General features: G+C 37.0%; 1 protein-coding gene across 2 annotated transcripts in view; it reads right to left on the bottom strand.

Annotated features, from left to right (window-relative positions):
• LOC121386208 (Down syndrome cell adhesion molecule-like protein 1) overlaps nt 1-21,521 on the bottom strand; it is a 152,633-nt gene that overhangs the window by 13,518 nt on the left and 117,594 nt on the right. Inside the window, exons 8-18 of one of the 2 annotated variants that reach the window (XM_041517037.1) lie at nt 18,340-18,600; nt 16,832-17,131; nt 15,627-15,887; nt 13,954-14,253; nt 12,764-13,024; nt 11,102-11,401; nt 6,594-6,854; nt 4,925-5,224; nt 3,732-3,992; nt 2,059-2,358; nt 966-1,226 (exon numbers count right to left, since the gene is read on the bottom strand). In XM_041517037.1, the coding sequence (XP_041372971.1) occupies nt 966-1,226; nt 2,059-2,358; nt 3,732-3,992; nt 4,925-5,224; nt 6,594-6,854; nt 11,102-11,401; nt 12,764-13,024; nt 13,954-14,253; nt 15,627-15,887; nt 16,832-17,131; nt 18,340-18,600 (3,066 nt within the window). The remainder of the gene's footprint in view (nt 1-965; nt 1,227-2,058; nt 2,359-3,731; nt 3,993-4,924; nt 5,225-6,593; nt 6,855-11,101; nt 11,402-12,763; nt 13,025-13,953; nt 14,254-15,626; nt 15,888-16,831; nt 17,132-18,339; nt 18,601-21,521) is intronic. The other variant, XM_041517038.1, reaches the window with a different exon arrangement.

Raw genomic sequence — 21,521 nt, 5'->3', positions numbered from 1 at the left:
ACATTGCAATAAGGTACCAAACCAAATAACATCTGGCTGGGTAAAAGTTCGAGGTGTACGCAACTTTTGATTGAGAAGTCCTGTGATTGGTGATAAATGAGTGTGTTGATTGCAAAAGATAATAGTTTCATCTGGGTAAACAAAATGCAAGTTTATTTCATCTAGTACCACTGTGTCAAGTAGCCTTGTGCTTCAAACATGTATGGGGTACCTTTAAAAAAGTACTCAAATTTTGTGCAGAACTATGGTAGCCATATACGCTACCCGTTTCTCAGAAATCAGCAGCTTGACCACCAATTGTTTTGTGATTCACTTTAAGTGTGAGGGGTGGTAGTATTTATATCCGTAACGTTTATGGACTGCAGGTATGAGTTTTAGCCATATATGTTACTATTGTCGTCTATGGGATTTGATTTAGTAGTATACATTCTTATGGCTGTTACACATTTAGAAGTCATTGTATGTTGTAAAACTGATGAAGTACCTTACGCATCAACGACCTTGGGGGCACCTACTGTCCAATTCGTAAAATTATAGAACATAAGAACATAAAAAAGACACACAACTAATTAAAATATGTTTCTAGTAATAGTGTAGTGGTACATTTCAGATAATTAAAGAAAGAAAGAAAACAGATTTAAAGGTGCACACAGTAGCTTACAAACATTTGGTTGTCGACGATTGCCAAAACATTAAGTAGGGTTTCCTCTAGCCTTACCCCACATATCAGTGACTCGAGCTATTTAGAAATATAACAGTTCGAATCATAATGATATGCATACATTTTATGCAGTGTTCAAATATATAACCTTTATTAAAGGCACTCGGTCTAGTTTGCAAAATATTTCACATAAAATTAATTTTCAACTACCACAACCACTACGACGCCCAGAAATATGTTGATTTTAACAAAATTGATAATTTAAGCGAATGCAAATTGACAGTAAGCCCTCCAGTTTACTTACTGTGGACTATTAGCAAGAATTTGTTACTTCTAGATGTATCTGAGCCAATATTCTTTGCTGTACATGTATATGTACTACCCGTTTGACTCATGTTGATGTTTGACAGTGTTAACACAGGTCTGGAAGTGAAGTGTGGACTCCCCGGTGCCCAGGAATAGGAACAAGGTGGGTGGCATTCAGCAAGACAGGTGATATTCAGACTCTCTCCTTCTACAACTAATCCAGGTGTGGGTGGACTGAATGTAACGGAGTCCGGGCCAACTGAAATAAAGGTAAATAACAATGTCATTGGCAAACAACAATAACAACAAAAGCTACAAATTAAAAAAACACAAATTCTAAAACCAAAACAGACAACACCCCCACCAAAACCCTATCCTCCGACCAAAACAAAAACTCATCCCCTCCCCCCAAAAACAACAACAACAACAGCAAATAAACACCACCAATAAACCAACCCCCCCCCAAAAAAAAACAACCCAAAAAACCCCCCAAAAACCCACCCACAAAAACACTCTGGTCATACATTGATAGAAGGAAAGAAGTGTTTTATTTTATAGCGCACTCAACACGTTTTAATTACAGTTATATGCAGTCGGATATATGGTTAAGGACTACAGACGTAATTATTTTTAAAATCCGCTGCCGCCATTCCATGGGGTACTATTTTCAATTAATTAGCAGGAAGGAGTCTTTTATATCCCACAGACAGGATAGAATATGCCACGGCTTTTGTTACACCAGTTGTGGAGCATTGGCTGGAACAAGAAATAGCCCCAATGGGTAAAGGGATAGCGAACATCAAAACTATATTTCATAAACTCGGACTAAATTGTATATGGGACACTTAGAACGTTCTTATCATGAACTGTTTAACGATAAAAGATCAACGTGTTTAAAGACATTTTGTATTAGTCGGTTCAGTGTTCTTAAATTCATACAACTGTTTAATTGTTGGAAAACTATGAAACTAAGACCTACTTGTAGTGAAAATCGTGTGTATTTTGGGTTCATTTGTCAAAGCACAAATTGAAAATAGAAAATTTCATGGGTAAACATTTAAAGACGTCATGGTGCAAATGTCCTTAATTACCTGCTGTCAAAATCTTATGTTCCTCTGTGTAGTCTTTATATCCATATTTGTTAAAAGCCAGAACTCGCACCAGATATCCTGTCTTTGGATGTAGATCTGGTATCAGAATAGTGTGCTTTATGCCCATGCCTCTTTCAGAAACTATTTCAGTAAAATTCGTCCACTGCGATGTTGCATATCCTCGGTATTGTACCAGAAACATCTGTGCTGCCCCACCATTGAATTCCTCCACCCAAGTTACAGACACAGCAGTTGGACTGATGCTGCGTGTGCTGATGTTAGAGGGAATACCCGGCGTACCTCAGAAAGAAGACATAATGCATTCGTTTAGTAAGGGAAATTAAACGAATGATGTTATCACTGATCAAGGTATATTTAGATATTTGTTTTTACGCCTGTTTGAAATATGGTTATCAATACCGTAAGATTTGTTTGTGACACTCCTGTTTTCATAGAATGAGTCTGAATGACATAGTGGTGACTGGAGTCATAGCCCCATTTCTGGACAGTACAAAGATAAAGGATTGTTTTGACAGTCTTGCAGGGGCCAAAGTGTAAAACCCAATTTTAAAAAAATATTGTTATTTGTTTTTAAGTTAACCTTTTGACAAAATTAATTACTCTTATCATTACTGTATGAGTTTCGTTACCTTAACCCTAAATTTAACCCATTTTCTTTCTGGGGGAGGCCTACCATATCCCCTTTTGACTGTGGTTGTATTCAATTCCATAGTGCCATAGCCAAAACAATGTTTTTCTCTGGAAGAAACAGTCGTAATAACATATGCTCAAAGATCATTACTCCCTGCCATGTGATGAAAACGTGTGAATTACACTGCAATAAGGTTCTGTTTCAGACATCATTTCAGTGAACATATACTGTTATTAGTTTGTTCCGGTTTTGTCCTTGTTTTTTTTTTTATTATACCAAAAGACACTCTTTAACATATGACACAATTTGGTGTTTGCCTAAGTTGTTCCAATTAGGATGGGACATCATCGGCAGTTGGGACAGTATAGTAGTACTAAACCAAATAACTTCCGGCTGGGTCAAAGTTCGAGGTGCACCCAACTTTTGATAGAGAAGTCCTGTGATTGGTGAAAAACGAGTGTGTTGATTGCAAAAGATAATAGTTGCATCTGGGTGAAAAAAATGCAAGTTTATTTCATCTAGTACTAGTGTGTCAAGTAGCCTTGTGCTTCAAACATGTATGGGGTACCTGTAAAAAAAGTACTCGAATTTTGTGCAGAACTATGGTAGTCTTTATCTCAGAAATGAGCAGCTTGACACCCAATTGTTTTCTGATTCACTTTAAGATAATTAAATAAAGAAAGAAAACAAATTTAAAGGTGCACACAGTAGCTTACAAACATTTGGTTGTTGGAGATTGCCAAAGCATTAAGTAAAGTTTCCTCTAGCCTTACCCCACATATCAATGACACGAGCTATTTAGAAATATAAGAGTTCGAATCATAATGATATGCATACATTTTATGCAGATTTCAAATATATAACTCTTTATTAAAGTCACTCGGTCTAGTTTGCAAGATATTTCACATAAAATTAATTTTGAACTACTACAACCACTACGACGTCCAGAAATATGTTGGTTTTGACAAAATTTATAATTTAAGAGAATGCAAATTAACAGTAAGCCCTCCAATTTACTTACTGTGGACTATTAGCAAGAATGTGTTACTTCTAGATGTATCTGAGCCAATATTCTTTGCTGTACATGTATATGTACTACCCGTTTGACTCATGTTGATGTTTGACAGTGTTAACACAGGTCTGGAAGTGAAGTGTGGACTCCCCGGTGCCCAGGAATAGGAACAAGGTGGGTGGCATTCAGCAAGACAGGTGATATTCAGACTCTCTCCTTCTATAACTAATCCAGGTGTGGGTGGACTGAATGTAACCGAGTCCGGACCAACTAAAATAAAGGTAAATAAAAATGTCATTGGCAAATAACAATAACAACCAAAGCTACAACAAAATATATAAATCTAAAACCAAAACAAACAACACCCCCACCAAAACCCTATCCCCCCACAAAAACCCCATCCCCCCAAAAACAACAACAACAACAAACAAACACCACCAATAAATCAGCAACATCCTACCAAAAAAAGCCACAAAAATCCCCACCACGAAAACATCTATAGTATCCACAGTCTAATGATAAACATGGTGCAGGTTGTTTTCCCTCGTTGGTCACTAACTAAGGATTCAACATAACAGGATATCCCTCACCATGCTGGATATTTTACGTGGTTATTCACACTCTGGTCATACATTGATAGAAAGAAAGAAGTGTTTTATTTTATAGCGCACTCAACACGTTTTAATTACAATTATATGGAGTCGGATATATGGTTAAGGACTACAGACATAATTGTTTTTAAAATCCGCTGCCGCCATTCCATGGGGTACTCTTTTCAATTAATTAGCAACAAGGAGTCTTTTATATACCCACAGACAGGATAGTATATGCCACGGCTTTTGTTACACCAGTGGTTGTGGAGCATTGGCTGGAACGAGAAATAGCCCCAATGGGTAAAAGGATAGCGAACATCAAAAGTATATTTTATAAACTCGGAATAAATTGTAAATGGGACACTTAGAACGTTCTTATTATGAACTGTTTAACGATAAAAGATCAACGTGTTTAAAGACATTTTGTATTAGTCGGTTCAGTGTTCTTAAATTCAAACAACTGTTTAATTGTTGGAAAACTATGAAACTAAGACCTACTTGTAGTGAAAATCGTGTGTATTTTTTATTCATTTGTCAAAGCACAAATTGAAAATAGAAAATTTCATGGGTAAACATTTAAAGGCGTCATGGTGCAAATGTCCTAATTACCTGCTGTCAAAATCTTATGTTCCTCTGTGTAGTCTTTGTATCCATATTTGTTAAAAGCCAGAACTCGCACCAGATATCTTGTCGTTGGATGTAGATCTAGTATCAGAATAGTGTGCTTTATGCCCATGCCTCTTTCAGAAACTATTTCAGTAAAATTCGTCCACTGCGATGTTGCATATCCTCGGTATTGTACCAGAAACATCTGTGCTGCTCCACCATTGAATTCCTCCACCCAAGTTACAGACACAGTAGTTGGACTGATGCTGCGTGTGCTGATATTAGAGGGAATACCCGGCGTACCTTAGAAAGAAGACATAATGCATTCGTTTAGTAAGGGAAATTAAACGAAAAATGTTATCACTGATCGAGGTATATTTAGATATTTGTTTTTACGCCTGTTTGAAATATGGTTATCAATACCGTAAGATTTCTTTGTGACACTTCTGTTTTCATAGAATGAGTCTGAATGACATAATAGTGACTGGAGTCATAGCACCATTTCTGGACAGTACAAAGATAAAGGATTGTTTTGACAGTCTTGCAGGGGCCAAAGTGTAAAACCCAATTTTTAAAAAAATATTGTTATTTGTTTTTAAGTTAACCTTTTGACAAAATTAATTACTCTTATCATTACACTATGAGTTTCGTAACCTTAACCCTAAATTTAACCCATTTTCTTTCTGGGGAGGCCTTCCATATCCCCTGTTGACTGTGGTTGTATTCAATTCCATAGTGCCATAGCCAAAACAATGTTTTTGTCTCGAAGAAACAGTCGTGGTAACATATGCTCAAAGATCATTACTCCCTGCCATGTGATGGAAACGTGTGAATTACATTGCAATAAGGTTCTGTTTCAGACATCATTTCAGTGAACATATACTGTTATTAGTTTGTTGCTGTTTTGTTCTTGTTTTGTTTTTTTATTATACCAAAACACACTCTTTAACATATGACACAATTTGGTGTTTTCCAAAGTTGTTCCAATTAGGATGGGACATCATCGGCAGTTGGGACAGTATAGTAGTACTAAACCAAATAACTTCCAGCTGGGTCAAAGTTCGAGGTGCACCAAACTTTTGATAGAGAAGTCCTGTGATTGGTGATAAACGAGTGTGTTGATTGCAAAAGATAATAGTTGCATCTAGGTAAACAAAATGTACTACTGTGTCAAGTAGCCTTGTGCTTCAAACCTGTATGGGGTACCTGTAAAAAAAGTTCTCGAATTTTATGCAGAACTATGGTAGTCATAGACGCTACCCTTAATCTCAGAAATGAGCAGCTTGACACCCAACTGTTTTCTGATTCACTTTAAGATAATTAAATAAAGAAAGAAAATAAATTTAAAGGTGCACACAGTAGCTTACAAACATTTGGTTGTCGGAGATTGCCAACGCATTAAGTAGAGTTTCCTCTAGCCTTACCCCACATGTCACTGACACGAGCTATTTAGAAATATAAGAGTTCGAATCATAATGATATGCATACATTTTATGCAGTTTTCAAATATATAACTCTTTATTAAAGTCACTCGGTCTAGTTTGCAACATGTTTGACATAAAATTAATTTTCAACTACCACAACCACTACGACGTCCACAAATATGTTGGTTTTAACAAAATTGATAATTTAAGAGAATGCAAATTAACAGTAAGCCCTCCAATTTACTTACTGTGGACTATTAGCAAGAATTTGTTACTTCTAGATGCATCTGAGGCAATATTCTTTGCTGTACATGTATATGTACTACCCGTTTGACTCATGTTGATGTTTGACAGTGTTAACACAGGTCTGGAAGTGAAGTGTGGACTCCCTGGTGACCAGGAATAGGAACAAGGTGGGTGGCATTCAGCAAGACAGGTGATATTCAGACTCTCTCCTTCTACAACTAATCCAGGTGTGGGTGGACTGAATGTAACCGAGTCCGGGCCAACTGAAATAAAGGTAAATAAAAATGTCATTGGCAAATAACAATAACAACCAAACATACAAAAAATAAAATAAAATCTAAAACCAAAACAAACAACACCCCCACCAAACCCTATCCTCCCACCAAAACCCCATCCCCCAAAAAACAACAACAACAACAACAAGCAAACACCACCAATAAATCAACAACATGCTACCAAAACCCCCCACAAAAATCCCCACCACAAAAACATCTATAATATCCACAGTCTAATGATAAAGAATAGGGGTAACTTCGGACTTTGGTAACTTCGGCCTGGTAACTTCGGCCCCGAGTAATCTCGGCCCCAGGTAATCTCGGACCCCATTGTCTTAGTGAAGAGGAATTAAGATGACATTTTCCTACTGGTTTCGACGGCGCAGTGCCTAAGCAAACGTCGGTCTTACATGGATGACAGGTACAGGGTTCGCATCCTGGTACCAGCTCCAGCCCAGAGTGAGTTCTTAAGGGCACAAGTGTGGTTGAACCTTAATATAAGCACGAAAATAGTTGAAATGAAATACGTTTATTCATTTTATGGCATATGCAGTTGCTTACATCAATAAACTAACACAATTTGTGATAAAATCAAATATTATATAAACGATTAAGCACTATTTTTATGGATTCATTTTTATTAATCAGTAATCTAGGCATACAGTTTATAAAAGTAAACTGAAAGTTCACACTTGTCAGATAATTGTAGACAACACGTCTCATTCTACTGGACTGGTCCATTTAATTTGGAACATGAACGTAGAAGCTGCAGCGCACTACGTGAGCCTTCCACATATTCTTCCCAGTACTTAAATATTTTTCTTTGAAGATCCCGGTATTTTTTTTCTTGGTGACGTTTCAGTTTTGACTCGCTCACCATTAGAACTTGCAAGGGTACCAATCTGGCCTCTTCGAACAGCAGCGTAATCAGCATATAAAATGGCATGTGTGGGCGACCACGTTTATTTAGTCTGTTGTGCCACCCCTCGACATCATTATTTGTACGGCTACTGAGTCCGTAGATGCTCCAAGATGAGGGTGGCCAAACAGCGCTCGTGATCCAGGTATTGCTGACATATTCAAACAAGGCTTTTAGTCTGTCTGTAGTTGCCTCCATCTGCAGTTGCCGGAACAAGGCTGGGATGTGATTCCCTGGGATGAAGCACAGAACCATCACCTTCCTTAACAATTTGAAGGTTCCGTCGTCGGTTTGATAGGCTTGTTGGAGACCAACTTGCTGTATATGTCGGAATACAGCCTGGGTGAAGTGGAATGCACAGCCTTTCACTTCTACAGTTGGCATTACTGTTGCCATAGCCCTCCAAGTGGCTTCTTCGTAATCAATGACGACACGGTGAACCTGGGGTGGTGATGGTAGTATGTCTAAGATGGCACGAAATACAGATATATAGTCATGCTTCGAACGACGTGACATCATACATACCACAAGCGGTATTTGTTTCGTGCAGTCGTCTTGTTTAACAAACGCATGGACACTGAAGATTTGCGTGAAAGGTTTCCTAATAAGTTTGAACGTGGCGTCCATATACCAAGTCTTGGCGTTTCCTAAAATTTGCAGTTGTTCGTCAGTGGCGAACATAAGATGTCACGCGTTATCAATGGCGATATCTTTTCGTATGAAGCCATTTGGTATGTGATCATACTTTAATATGAAACCCAAATCTTCAGGATCCTTGGGTCTGCGTTTTTGCCGATGGTTGTTAGCGTTTCTGACAATGTAATTAATATGATGAAGCGCAGGACATGGATCTGTATCAGGTAGGGAGTCACGAAGAAAGTGTTCAACTATGGACCCTGCTGACTTGAACGGGTTATCCGTGGCCTAAACCTTGGCAGTGCAAGCAATGGAAGCCGAAATGTCTGCGCCTGGCTGTGGCGGGTGAACATGTTCCCGAAGACCTGGTCTAAACTCTCCTCCAAACTGACGAACTGTAGCATAACAATACGTAATCTTATTGCGGACCGAGCAGCGCCATGTGGTTGAGGTGCGGTTTTGTTTCTTCACTGTATATGAATAGCCCTGATTGTCAAACAGTTTGTCTTTACCGCGAACTGATGTTTCATGCACAATTTTGTAACTGACCTCTACATTGGCAACTGATACATCTAATGGAGCTGGATCCATTAAAGATGTTTCGTGGTAACTTGGTGGCAATGGGTCAGGTACATGTATATCATCTTGGTCTGAGAGGGTTGGATCAAACACTAACGAGTCGTTGATACTGGGGTGATTCGATAGAGGAGAAGAGTGAGAGGACCCCATGAGTGACGTTGGAGATCTTGGCGGTGTCGGTGGTTCCGTGATTGGCAAGCTGCTGTGTCCATTTGTTAACTGAAAAAGAGAGGAAAAATACACATAAATATTTGATACATACAAAATAATAAAGTACCTACATGTATATCAAAAACTGTTTTTCCTCAGTCCTAACCTTAAAATATGGTTATGTAGACAATCTCCATATTTAAAATGTATATCTTTAGACAGTCTTCCTCCTTTACGAAACACCATAATCTTAGTTTTCTCGATATTAACTTGAAGTTTCCAACGTATGTAGTAGGCATGAAGAGTATTTATACATAATTGTAAATCAGTTTTACTTTCAGCCATTAAAGTATATGAGTATCATGTGAAAAAGAAATGAGTTACCAATATATATATTTAAAAATCGACATCTATAAGATGTTTCAAGAGAAAAGAAAAAGCGACAGAAATATTATATAGGTATATACACTCACCATGGAATCATCAGATCGCGCCTGACAGGTATCGCATGTCCATTGGATATCAACACTTTCTTTAACAGCTTGACGGTAAACCTGCCGCGAGATACCCGTATTACATGTACGGTGTTGCCATAGATGACATTCGTCACATTGGATAACTTCTTGTCGTGGACGAAGAGTATTATAACATGATAAACATGGATCTGGAACGTCAAGAGCAGCCTGTGCCATGTTTATGGATATTGGTACATGTATATGCACCCGTATAAAAGTTAAGGTATATAATATATAATTGACGCGAGGCCATGTTTAATTGAGAAGATTTCATTGAGTAAGATCTGTGTTTTTGCGGGCCTTGTTTCGAGAATTGATTAATCGGCTATTATTACATTGATGTTGGTGCCGCTCCGTCGGCTGAGGTTGCTTTGAACAGCATCTTGTATGTGGCCTCTCCTTGTGAACATTATTCTAATAGTGGGGTCATTTGATTGGTAATTAGTAACGATGAACGTCCAGTTAGAAGGGAACGGGGTATGAGCAGAATAAATGTTTAAAAGTTAATAAACAAAATATATACATCAAAATGTACAATGAATATATAATAATGTTTAATTAAATAACAAACACTTCTTAAAATAATAATATCAGGTTGTTTAACAACAAACTTTCGTTTACGTAAAACCCAGATATAACTTGTTTTCGTTAATACAGAGGCCGACAATGGGGTCCGAGATTACCTGGGGCCGAGATTACTCGGGGCCGAAGTTACCATACCGAAGTTACCAAAGTCCGAAGTTACCACGTTCCATGATAAACATGGTGCAGGTTGTTTTCCGTCGTTGGTCACTTACTAGTGATTCAGAATAACAGGACATCCCTCACCATGCTGGATATTTTACCTGGTTATTCACACTCTGGTCATACATTGATAGAAAGAAAGAAGTGTTTTATTTTATAGCGCACTCAACACGTTTTAATTACAATTATATGGAGTCAGATATATGGTTAAGGACTACATACATAATTATTTTTAAAATTCGCTGCCGCCATTCCATGGAGTACTCTTTTCAATTAATTAGCAAGAAGGAGTCTTTTATATACCCACAGACAGGACAGTATATGCCACGGCTTTTGTTACACCAGTTGTGGAGCATTGGCTGGAACGAGAAATAGCCCAATGGGTAAAGGGATAGCGAACATCAAAAGTATATTTTATAAACTCGGACTAAATTGTAAATGGACACTTAAAACGTTCTTATTGTGAACTGTTTAAGGATGAAAGATCATCATGTTTAAAGACCTTTTGTATTATTCGGTCCAGTGTTCTTAAATCCAAACAACTGTTTAATTGTTGGAAAACTATGAAAACTAAGACCTATTTGTAGTGAAAATCGTGTGTATTTTTTATTCATTTCCCAAAGCACAAATTGAAAATAGACAATTTCATGGGTAAACATTTAAAGGCGTCATGGTGCAAATGTCCTAATTACCTGCTGTCAAAATCTCATGTTCCTCTGTGTAGTCTTTGTATCCATATTTGTTAAAAGCGAGAACTCGCACCAGATATCTTGTCTTTGGATGTAGATCTGGTATCAGAATAGTGTGCTTTATGCCCATGCCTCTTTCAGAAACTATTTCAGTAAAATTCGTCCACTGCGATGTTGCATATCCTCGGTATTGTACCAGAAACATCTGTGCTGCTCCACCATTGAATTCCTCCACCCAAGTTACAGAAACAGCAGTTGGACTGATGCTGCGTGTGCTGATGTTAGAGGGAGTACCCGGCGTACCTCAGAAAGAAGACATAATGCATTCGTTTAGTAAGGGAAATTAAACGAAAAATGTTATCACTGATCGAGGTATATTTAGATATTTGTTTTTACGCCTGTTTGAAATATGGTTATCAATACCATAAGATTTATTTGTGACACTCCTGTTTTCACAGAATGAGTCTGAATGACATAATAGTGACTGGAGTCATAGCCCCATTTCTGGACAGTACAAAGATAAAGGATTGTTTTGACAGTCTTGCAGGGGCCAAAGTGTAAAACCCAATTTTTAAAAAAATATTGTTATTTGTTTTTAAGTTAACCTTTTGACAAAATTAATTACTCTTATCATTACTGTATGAGTTTCGTAACCTTAACCCTAAATTTAACCCATTTTCTTTCTGGGGAGGCCTTCCATATCCCCTGTTGACTGTGGTTGTATTCAATTCCATAGTGCCATAGCCAAAACAATGTTTTTGTCTGCTCAAAGATCATTACTCCCTGCCATGTGATGAAAACGTGTGAATTACATTGCAATAAGGTTCTGTTTCAGACATCATTTCAGTGAACATATACTGTTATTAGTTTGTTGCTGTTTTGTTCTTGTTTTGTTTTTTTATTATACCAAAACACACTATTTAACATATGACACAATTTGGTGTTTTCCCAAGTTGTTCCAATTAGGATGGGCCATCATCGGCAGTTGGGACAGTATAGTAGTTCTAAACCAAATAACTTCCGGCTGGGTCAAAGTTCGAGGTGCACCCAACTTTTGATAGAGAAGTCCTGTGATTGGTGATAAACGAGTGTGTTGATTGCAAAAGATAATAGTTGCATCTAGGTAAACAAAATGCAAGTTTATTTCATCTAGTACTACTGTGTCAAGTAGCCTTGTGCTTCAAACATGTATGGGGTACCTGTAAAAAAAGTACTTGAATTTTGTGCAGAACTATGGTAGTCATAGACGCTACCCTTTATCTCAGAAATGAGCAGCTTGACACCCAATTGTTTTCTGATTCACTTTAAGATAATTAAATAAAGAAAGAAAACAAATTTAAAGGTGCACACAGTAGCTTACAAACATTTGGTTGTCGGAGATTGCCAACGCATTAAGTAGAGTTTCATCTAGCCTTACCCCACATATCAATGACACGAGCTATTTAGAAATATAAGAGTTCGAATCATAATGATATGCATACATTTTATGCAGTTTTCAAATATATAACTCTTTATTAAAGTCACTCGGTCTAGTTTGCAAGATGTTTCACATAAAATTAATTTTCAACTACCACAACCACTACGACGTCCAGAAATATGTTGGTTTTGACAAAATTGATAATTTAAGAGAATGTAAATTAACAGTAAGCCCTCCAATTTACTTACTGTGGACTATTAGCAAGAATTTGTTACTTCTAGATGCATCTGAGCCAATATTCTTTGCTGTACATGTATATGTACTACCCGTTTGACTCATGTTGATGTTTGACAGTGTTAACACTGGTCTGGAAGTGAAGTGTGGACTCCCCGGTGACCAGGAATAGGAACAAGGTGGGTGGCATTCAGCAAGACAGGTGATATTCAGACTCTCTCCTTCTAGAACTAATCCAGGTGTGGGTGGACTGAATGTAACCGAGTCCGGACCAACTAAAATAAAGGTAAATAAAAATGTCAGTGGCAAATAACAATAACAACCAAGGATACAAAAAAAAAAAAATCTAAAACCAAAACAAACAACACCCCCACCAAAACCCTATCCTCCCACCAAAACCCCATCCCCCCAAAAACAACAACAACAAAAACAAACAAACACCACCAATAAATCAACAACATCCTACCAAAATCCCCCACAAAAATTCCCACCACAAAAACATCTATAGTATCCACAGTCTAATGATAAACATGGTGCACGTTGTTTTCCCCCGTTGGTCACTTACTAATGATTCAGAATAACAGGACATCCCTCACCATGCTGGATATTTTACCTGGTTATTCACACTCTGGTCATACATTGATAGAAAGAAAGAAGTGTTTTATTTTATAGCGCACTCAACACGTTTTAATTACAATTATATCGAGTCGGATATATGGTTAAGGACTACAGACATAATTCTTTTTAAAATCCGCTGCCGCCATTCCATGGGGTACTCTTTTCAATTAATTAGCAACAAGGAGTCTTTTATATACCCACAGACAGGATAGTATATGCCACGGCTTTTGTTGCACCAGTTGTGGAGCATTGGCTGGAACGAGATATAGCCCAATGGGTAAAGGGATAGCGAACATCAAAAGTATATTTTATAAACTCGGAATAAATTGTAACTGGGACACTTAGAACGTTCTTATTGTGAACTGTTTAAGGATGAAAGATCATCGTGTTTAAAGACATTTTGTATTAGTCGGTTCAGTGTTCTTAAATTCATACAACTGTTTAATTGTTGGAAAACTATGAAACTAAGACCTACTTGTAGTGAAAATCGTGTGTATTTTTTATTCATTTCCCAAAGCACAAATTGAAAATAGACAATTTCATGGGTAAACATTTAAAGGCATCATGGTGCAAATGTCCTAATTACCTGCTGTCAAAATCTCATGTTCCTCTGTGTAGTCTTTGTATCCATATTTGCTAAAAGCGAGAACTCGCACCAGATATCTTGTCTTTGGATGTAGATCTGGTATCAGAATAGTGTGCTTTATGCCCATGCCTCTTTCAGAAACTATTTCAGTAAAATTCGTCCACTGCGATGTTGCATATCCTCGGTATTGTACCAGAAACATCTGTGCTGCTCCACCATTGAATTCCTCCACCCAAGTTACAGACACAGCAGTTGGACTGATGCTGCGTGTGCTGATGTTAGAGGGAATACCCGGCGTACCTCAGAAAGAAGACATAATGCATTCATTTAGTAAGGAAAATTAAACGAAAAATGTTATCACTGATCGAGATATATTTAGATATTTGTTTTTACGCCTGTTTGAAATATGTTTATCAATACCGTAAGATTTGTCTGTGACACTCCTGTTTTCATAGAATGAGTCTGAATGACATAATAGTGACTGGAGTCATAGCCCCATTTCTGGACAGTACAAAGATAAAGGATTGTTTTGACAGTCTTGCAGGGGCCAAAGTGTAAAACCCAATTTTTAAAAAATATTGTTATTTGTTTTTAGGTTAACCTTTTGACAAAATTAATTACTCTTATCATTACTGTATGAGTTTCGTAACCTTAACCTTAAATTTAACCCATTTTCTTTCTGGGGGAGGCCTTCCATATCTCCTGTTGACTGTGGTTGTATTCAATTCCATAGTGCCATAGCCAAAACAATGTTTTTGTCTGGAAGAAACAGTCGTGATAACATATGCTCAAAGATCATTACTCCCTGCCATGTGATGAAAACGTGTGAATTACATTGCAATAAGGTTCTGTTTCAGACATCATTTCAGTGAACATATACTGTTATTAGTTTGTTGCGGTTTTGTTCGTGTTTTTTGTTTTATTATACCAAAACATACTATTTAACATATGACACAATTTGGTGTTTGCCCAAGTTGTTCCAATTAGGATGGGACATCATCGGCAGTTGGGACAGTATAGTAGTACTAAACCAAATAACTTCCGTCTGGGTCAAAGTTCGAGGTGCACCCAACTTTTGATAGAGAAGTCCTGTGATTGGTGATAAACGAGTGTGTTGATTGCAAAAGATAATAGTTGCATCTGGGTAAACAAAATGCAAGTTTATTTCATCTAGTACTACTGTGTCAAGTAGCCTTGTGCTTCAAACATGTATGGGGTACCTGTAAAAAAAGTACTCGAATTTTGTGCAGAACTATGGTAGTCTTTATCTCAGAAATGAGCATCTTGACACCCAATTGTTTTCTGATTCACTTAAAGATAATAAGATAAAGAAAGAAAACAAATTTAAAGGTGCACACAGTAGCTTACAAACATTTGGTTGTTGGAGATTGCCAAAGCATTAAGTAGAGTTTCCTCTAGCCTTACCCCACATATCAATGACACGAGCTATTTAGAAATATAAGAGTTCGAATCATAATGATATGCATACATTTTATGCAGATTTCAAATATATAACTCTTTATTAAAGTCACTCGGTCTAGTTTGCAAGATATTTCACATAAAATTAATTTTGAACTACTACAACCACTACGACGTCCAGAAATATGTTGGTTTTGACAAAATTTATAATTTAAGAGAATGCAAATTAACAGTAAGCCCTCCAATTTACTTACTGTGGACTATTAGCAAGAATTTGTTACTTCTAGATGTATCTGAGCCAATATTCTTTGCTGTACATGTATATGTACTACCCGTTTGACTCATGTTGATGTTTGACAGTGTTAACACAGGTCTGGAAGTGAAGTGTGGACTCCCCGGTGCCCAGGAATAGGAACAAGGTGGGTGACATTCAGCAAGACAGGTGATATTCAGACTCTCTCCTTCTAGAACTAATCCAGGTGTGGGTGGACTGAATGAAACCAAGTCCGGACCAACTAAAATAAAGGTAAATAAAATGTCATTGGCAAATAACAATAACAACGAAAGTACAAAAAAAAAAAAAAAAATCTAAAACCAAAACAAACAACACCCCCACCAAACCCTATCCTCCCACCAAAACCCTATCCCCCCAAAAACAACAACAACAACAACAACCAACAACAACAAACAAACACCACCAATAAATGAACAACATGCTACCAAAACCCCCCACAAAACTCCCCAGCACAAAAACATCTATAGTATCCACAGTCTAATGATAAACATGGTGCAGGTTGTTTTCCCTCGTTGGTCACTTACTAATGATTTAGAATAACAGGACATCTCTCACCATGCTGGATATTTTACCTGGTTATTCAAACTCTGGTCATACATTGATAGAAAGAAAGAAGTGTTTTATTTTATAGCGCACTCAAAACGTTTTAATTACAATTATATGGAGTCAGATATATGGTTAAGGACTACATACATAATTATTTTTAAAATTCGCTGCCGCCATTCCATGGAGTACTCTTTTCAATTAATTAGCAACAAGGAGTCTTTTATATACCCACAGACAGGATAGTATATGCCTCGGCTTTTGTTACATCAGTTGTGGAGCATTGGCTGGAACGAGAAATAGCCCAATGGGTAAAGGGATAGCGAACATCAAAAGTATATTTTATAAACTCGGACTAAATTGTAAATGGGACACTTAGAACGTTCTTATTGTGAACTGTTTAAGGATGAAAGATCATCGTGTTTAAATACATTTTGTATTATTCGGTTCAGTGTTCTTAAATCTAAACAACTATTTAATTGTTGGAAAACTATGAAAACTAAGACCTATTTGTAGTGAAAATCGTGTGTATTTTTTATTCATTTCCCAAAGCACAAATTAAAAATAGACAATTTCATGGGTAAACATTTAAAGGCGTCATGGTGCAAATGTCCTAATTACCTGCTGTCAAAATCTCATGTTCCTCTGTGTAGTCTTTGTATCCATATTTGTTAAAAGCGAGAACTCGCACCAGATATCTTGTCTTTGGATGTAGATCTGGTATCAGAATAGTGTGCTTTATGCCCATGCCTCTTTCAGAAACTATTTCAGTAAAATTCGTCCACTGCGATGTTGCATCTCCTCGGTATTGTACCAGAAACATCTGTGCTGCTCCACCATTGAATTCCTCTACCCAAGTTACAGACACAACAGTTGGACTGATGTTGCGTGTGCTGATGTTAGAGGGAATACCCGGCGTACCTCAGAAAGAAGACATAATGCATTCGTTTAGTAAGGGAAATTAAACGAAAAGCGTTATCACTGATCGAGGTATATGTAGATTTTTTTTTTAACGCATGTTTGAAATATGGTTATCAGTAGCATAAGATTTGTTTGTAACACTCCTGTTTTTATAGAATGAGTCTGAATGGCATAAGTCATAGTCCCATTTCTGAACAGTACACAGATAAAGGATTGTGTTGACACTCTTGCAGGGGACAAGGTGTATAACCCAATTTTTACAAATTATTATTATTTGTTTTTAAGTTAACCTTTTGACAACATTAATTACTCTTATCATTACTGTATGAGTTTCGTAATCTTAACCCTAAATTTAACCCATTTTCTTTCTGGGGAGGCCTTCCATATCCCCTGTTGACTGTGGTTGCATACAAGTCCACAGTGCCATAGCCAAAACAATTGTTTTTCTAGCAGAAACAGTCGTGATAACATATGCTCAAAGATCATTACTCTCTGCCATGTGATGAAAAGGTGTGAATTACATTACAATAAGGTTCTGTTTCAGACATCATTTCAGTGAACATATACTGTTATTAGTTTGTTGCGGTTTTGTTCTTGTTTTTTTTATTATACCAAAACACACTATTTAACATATGACACAATTTGGTGTTTGCCCAAGTTGTTCCAATTAGGATGGGAAATCATCGGCAGTTGGGACAGTATAGTAGTACTAAACCAAATAACTTCCGGCTGGGTCAAAGTTCGAGGTGCACCCAACTTTTGACAAAGAAGTCCAGTGGTTGGTGATAAACGAGTGTGTTGATTGCAAAAGATAATAGTTTCATCTGGGTAAACACAATGCAAGTTTATTTCATCTAGTACCACTGTGTCAAGTAGCATTGTGCTTCAAACATGTAGGGGGTACCTGTAAAAAGAAGTACCCGAATTTTGTGCAGAACTATGGTAGTCATAGACGCTACTCGTTATCTCAGAAATGAACAGCTTGACTTTAAGTGTGAGGGGTGGTAGCATTTATATCCGTGGCGTTATGTCGATTGATACACTGCAGGTAGGAGTTTTTGCCACATATGTTACTATTGTCGTCTGTGGGATTTGATTTAGTAGTATACACCCTTATGGCTGGTACACATTTAGGAAATATGTTGGTTTTGACAAAATTAATAATTTAAGAGAATGCAAATTTACAGTAAGCCCTCCAATTTACTTACTGTGGACTATTAGCAAGAATCTGTTACTTCTAGATGTATCTGAGCCAATATTCTTTGCTGTACATGTATATGTACTACCCGTTTGACTCATGTTGATGTTTGACAGTGTCAACACAGGTCTGGAAGTGAAGTGTGGACTCCCCGGTGCCCAGAAATAGGAACAAGGTGGGTGGCACTCAGCAACACAGGTGATATTCAGACTCTCTCCTTCTAGAACTAATCCAGGTGTTGGTGGACTGAATGTAACCGAGTCAGGACCAACTGAAATAAAGGTAAATAAAAATGTCATTGGCAAACAACAATAAGAACCAAAGCTACAAAAAAATAAAATAAATCTAAAACCAAAACAAACAACACCCCCCACCAAAACCCTATCCTCCCACCGAAACCCCATCCCCCAAAAACAACAACAACAAACAAACACCACCAATAAATCAACAACATCCTACCAAAACCCAAAATCCCCACCACAAAAACATCTATAGTATCCATAGTCTAATGATAGACATGGTGCAAGTTGTTTTCCCTCGTTGGTCACTAACTAATTATTCAACATAACAGGACTTCCCTCACCATGCTGGATATTTTACGTGGTTATTCACACATTGATAGAAAGAAAGAAATGTTTTATTTCATAGCGCACTCAACACGTTTTAATTACAATTATATGGAGTCGGATATATGGTTAAGGACTACAGACATAATTATTTTTAAAATCCGCTGTCGTCATTCCATGGGGTACTCTTTTCAATTAATTAGCAGCAAGGAGTCTTTTATATACCCACAGACAGGATAGTATATGCCACGGCTTTTGTTACACCAGTTGTGGAGCATTGGCTGGAACGAGAAATAGCCCCAGTGATAAAGTGTTTTCTATATGGCAAGCATTGCAATTCTGGTATTCACTTTGTAATTCAGAGAACTTTTATCACTGCATGAATCCATGAATGGTTACAAAAACAACAAAATGGCCACTGTATTCGTCCGATGCCAACATTTCTCGCCAATACAAATAACGACAAAACGATTGCAGATGTTGTTTTAGCATTTGTACCATAAAGCCTACAGAAAATTATATAGCATCTGTTTTGTTAAACATCCACATTTTACATTGAGAAAGGGTTCTGTTTTGTTAAAAAGCTACACTGAATTAGTTTCAGAGATGCTTTCTGATTTCTGCCCAAGTGATAGAGCTACTATCAAGAACTGCAATGGGCAATATGGAAACAGCAAAGAAGTAGGTTGCTTCCCATTTGGTGACCCATGCCCTTCCAGGCTGTAATATTGCTGCTATAATATAACGGGTTGCAAAAGCAAGAGTTAGCAAACTTCTGCCTGAAGTATTTAAACCTATTAAACCTGGGAACGTAGATGCTGATATGAATAGGTCACCAGGGAGGCTACATTTAGATGGTACAGATGTTGATTGGTGAAAAACGAAGTTTTAGATTATTTCCACAAGTAACTATTCCACATAGAGTGAAACCATGCACCCTCTGAAATCATCCAATTCAATGCAGACGTTTGACCAAATTTAACCAAATTTCGCCGACTGGGTAATGTTAGTGTTCAAGGTGATGTATTTTATGTTTGTGCATAGTTTGATTGGATGATGTATATTAAAAATTAATAGTGTTTGCTGGGCAGCAACTCTTATATGTGATATGGCTATGCTTTTTGGTAATATTACATGTATACTAGTAATTACAATGTTACGGCGAGAAAACCTAACGTCGGATGAGTTTATCGAGACAAATTGTCATGGTGAATCAAATGTAGTGATGAAGTATATAATTATATTATATATGTATGTATCCATTATCAAGAGACAGAAAATGGCAAAAATAAAACCTGATTCCATTCTTTACCAAAAGAACAGTTATTAACTACAACTTGCCCATTTATCACAGTCAGATTGGCATTATAGACTTGGTCTATATGATGTAAAATTTCTTCAAGATAGTTTAAAAGTAGATTGGTGCATCCTTAACAATTATTACTTTAGATGACATTTTAGGTAACTTTACTTATTTAACTTTATAACTTTACTGTACATATTTGTTTAATGGACTGAACACCCTCAACACTTTGCAGTTGGTTTCAGGTGATGCATATAACACATTTCTTTGTTTTTGCAGCCATTTAGTTAGCCATCGTGAAGGTTACAGGACGATTCGTTCCAAAATTGTTTTATACCCTGGACAATTCGTACCTAGTACATTTAGGACACATTTTATGTTGAACGTCACAATGATAATGTTTGGTCTGTCTTGATTCTTCAGCTGAGTGTTTTTACCTGTTTATATATATATATATATATATATATATATATATATATATATATATATATATATATATATATATATCTCTCTCTCTCTCTCTCTCTCTCTCTCTCTCTCTCTCTCTCTCTCTCTCTCTCTCTCTCTCTATATATATATATATATATATATATATATATATATATATACGTGTGTGTGTGTTTTATTTTTGTATTTGTTTGTTTTAATTACTGAATGTTCTTGATTCAGTTATAGTATACGTTGTAGATGATAGCTTACTTCAAACCGTGTTTTTGATAATACCGTTAATGAGTTGATTGGCAAGAGGCCATGTTTGTTTGTTTATTTGGTAGGTATTAACATGCTTATATCCCGAGGGTTCAAACACGCTTACTGTGGACAAAGCCTCTGATTAAAATTAGGGATTGTTCCCATAGTAAGAGGGTGAAGGGAAGGGAAAATATGATGGACAGACTCCTGCAATACATTTAGTCTAATAATACAATTTAATTCAGCCAAACAAATGTGCACTGGTTTGATATTTGGGAACAAATTTACATGCTTGACCAAAAATAAAATGGTGACAATTAGTGTATATATTTGAGAAAAGTGATCTGAAATTTTGTCATGTTTAACAAACGTCCGCTTTTGTCGGTCAACATTTATATCAAAGTATTTTAATACCGTTAATTAGTTGATTGGCAAAAGGCCATGTTTAACACCTGTCCGCTTTTGTCAGCCAAAAAATATATCAAAGTCTAAAACAGGCGATTATAATATGCGGCTCCATTTGATGGCTGTTATTACATCGTAGGGTTTTCATGAGGTATTACGCCCTTTATATCCAGGCGTACTTGATTTATATATTAGGACCAGCCTAGATGGCACAGTGATTAAGCCATC

The sequence above is a fragment of the Gigantopelta aegis genome, chromosome 12, assembly GCF_016097555.1.
Source record: "Gigantopelta aegis isolate Gae_Host chromosome 12, Gae_host_genome, whole genome shotgun sequence".
In the NCBI taxonomy this organism is placed as follows: domain Eukaryota; kingdom Metazoa; phylum Mollusca; class Gastropoda; order Neomphalida; family Peltospiridae; genus Gigantopelta; species Gigantopelta aegis.
The sequence above is the reverse complement of the archived record's forward strand: the minus strand, read 5'-3'. Positions and strand labels throughout refer to the sequence as shown.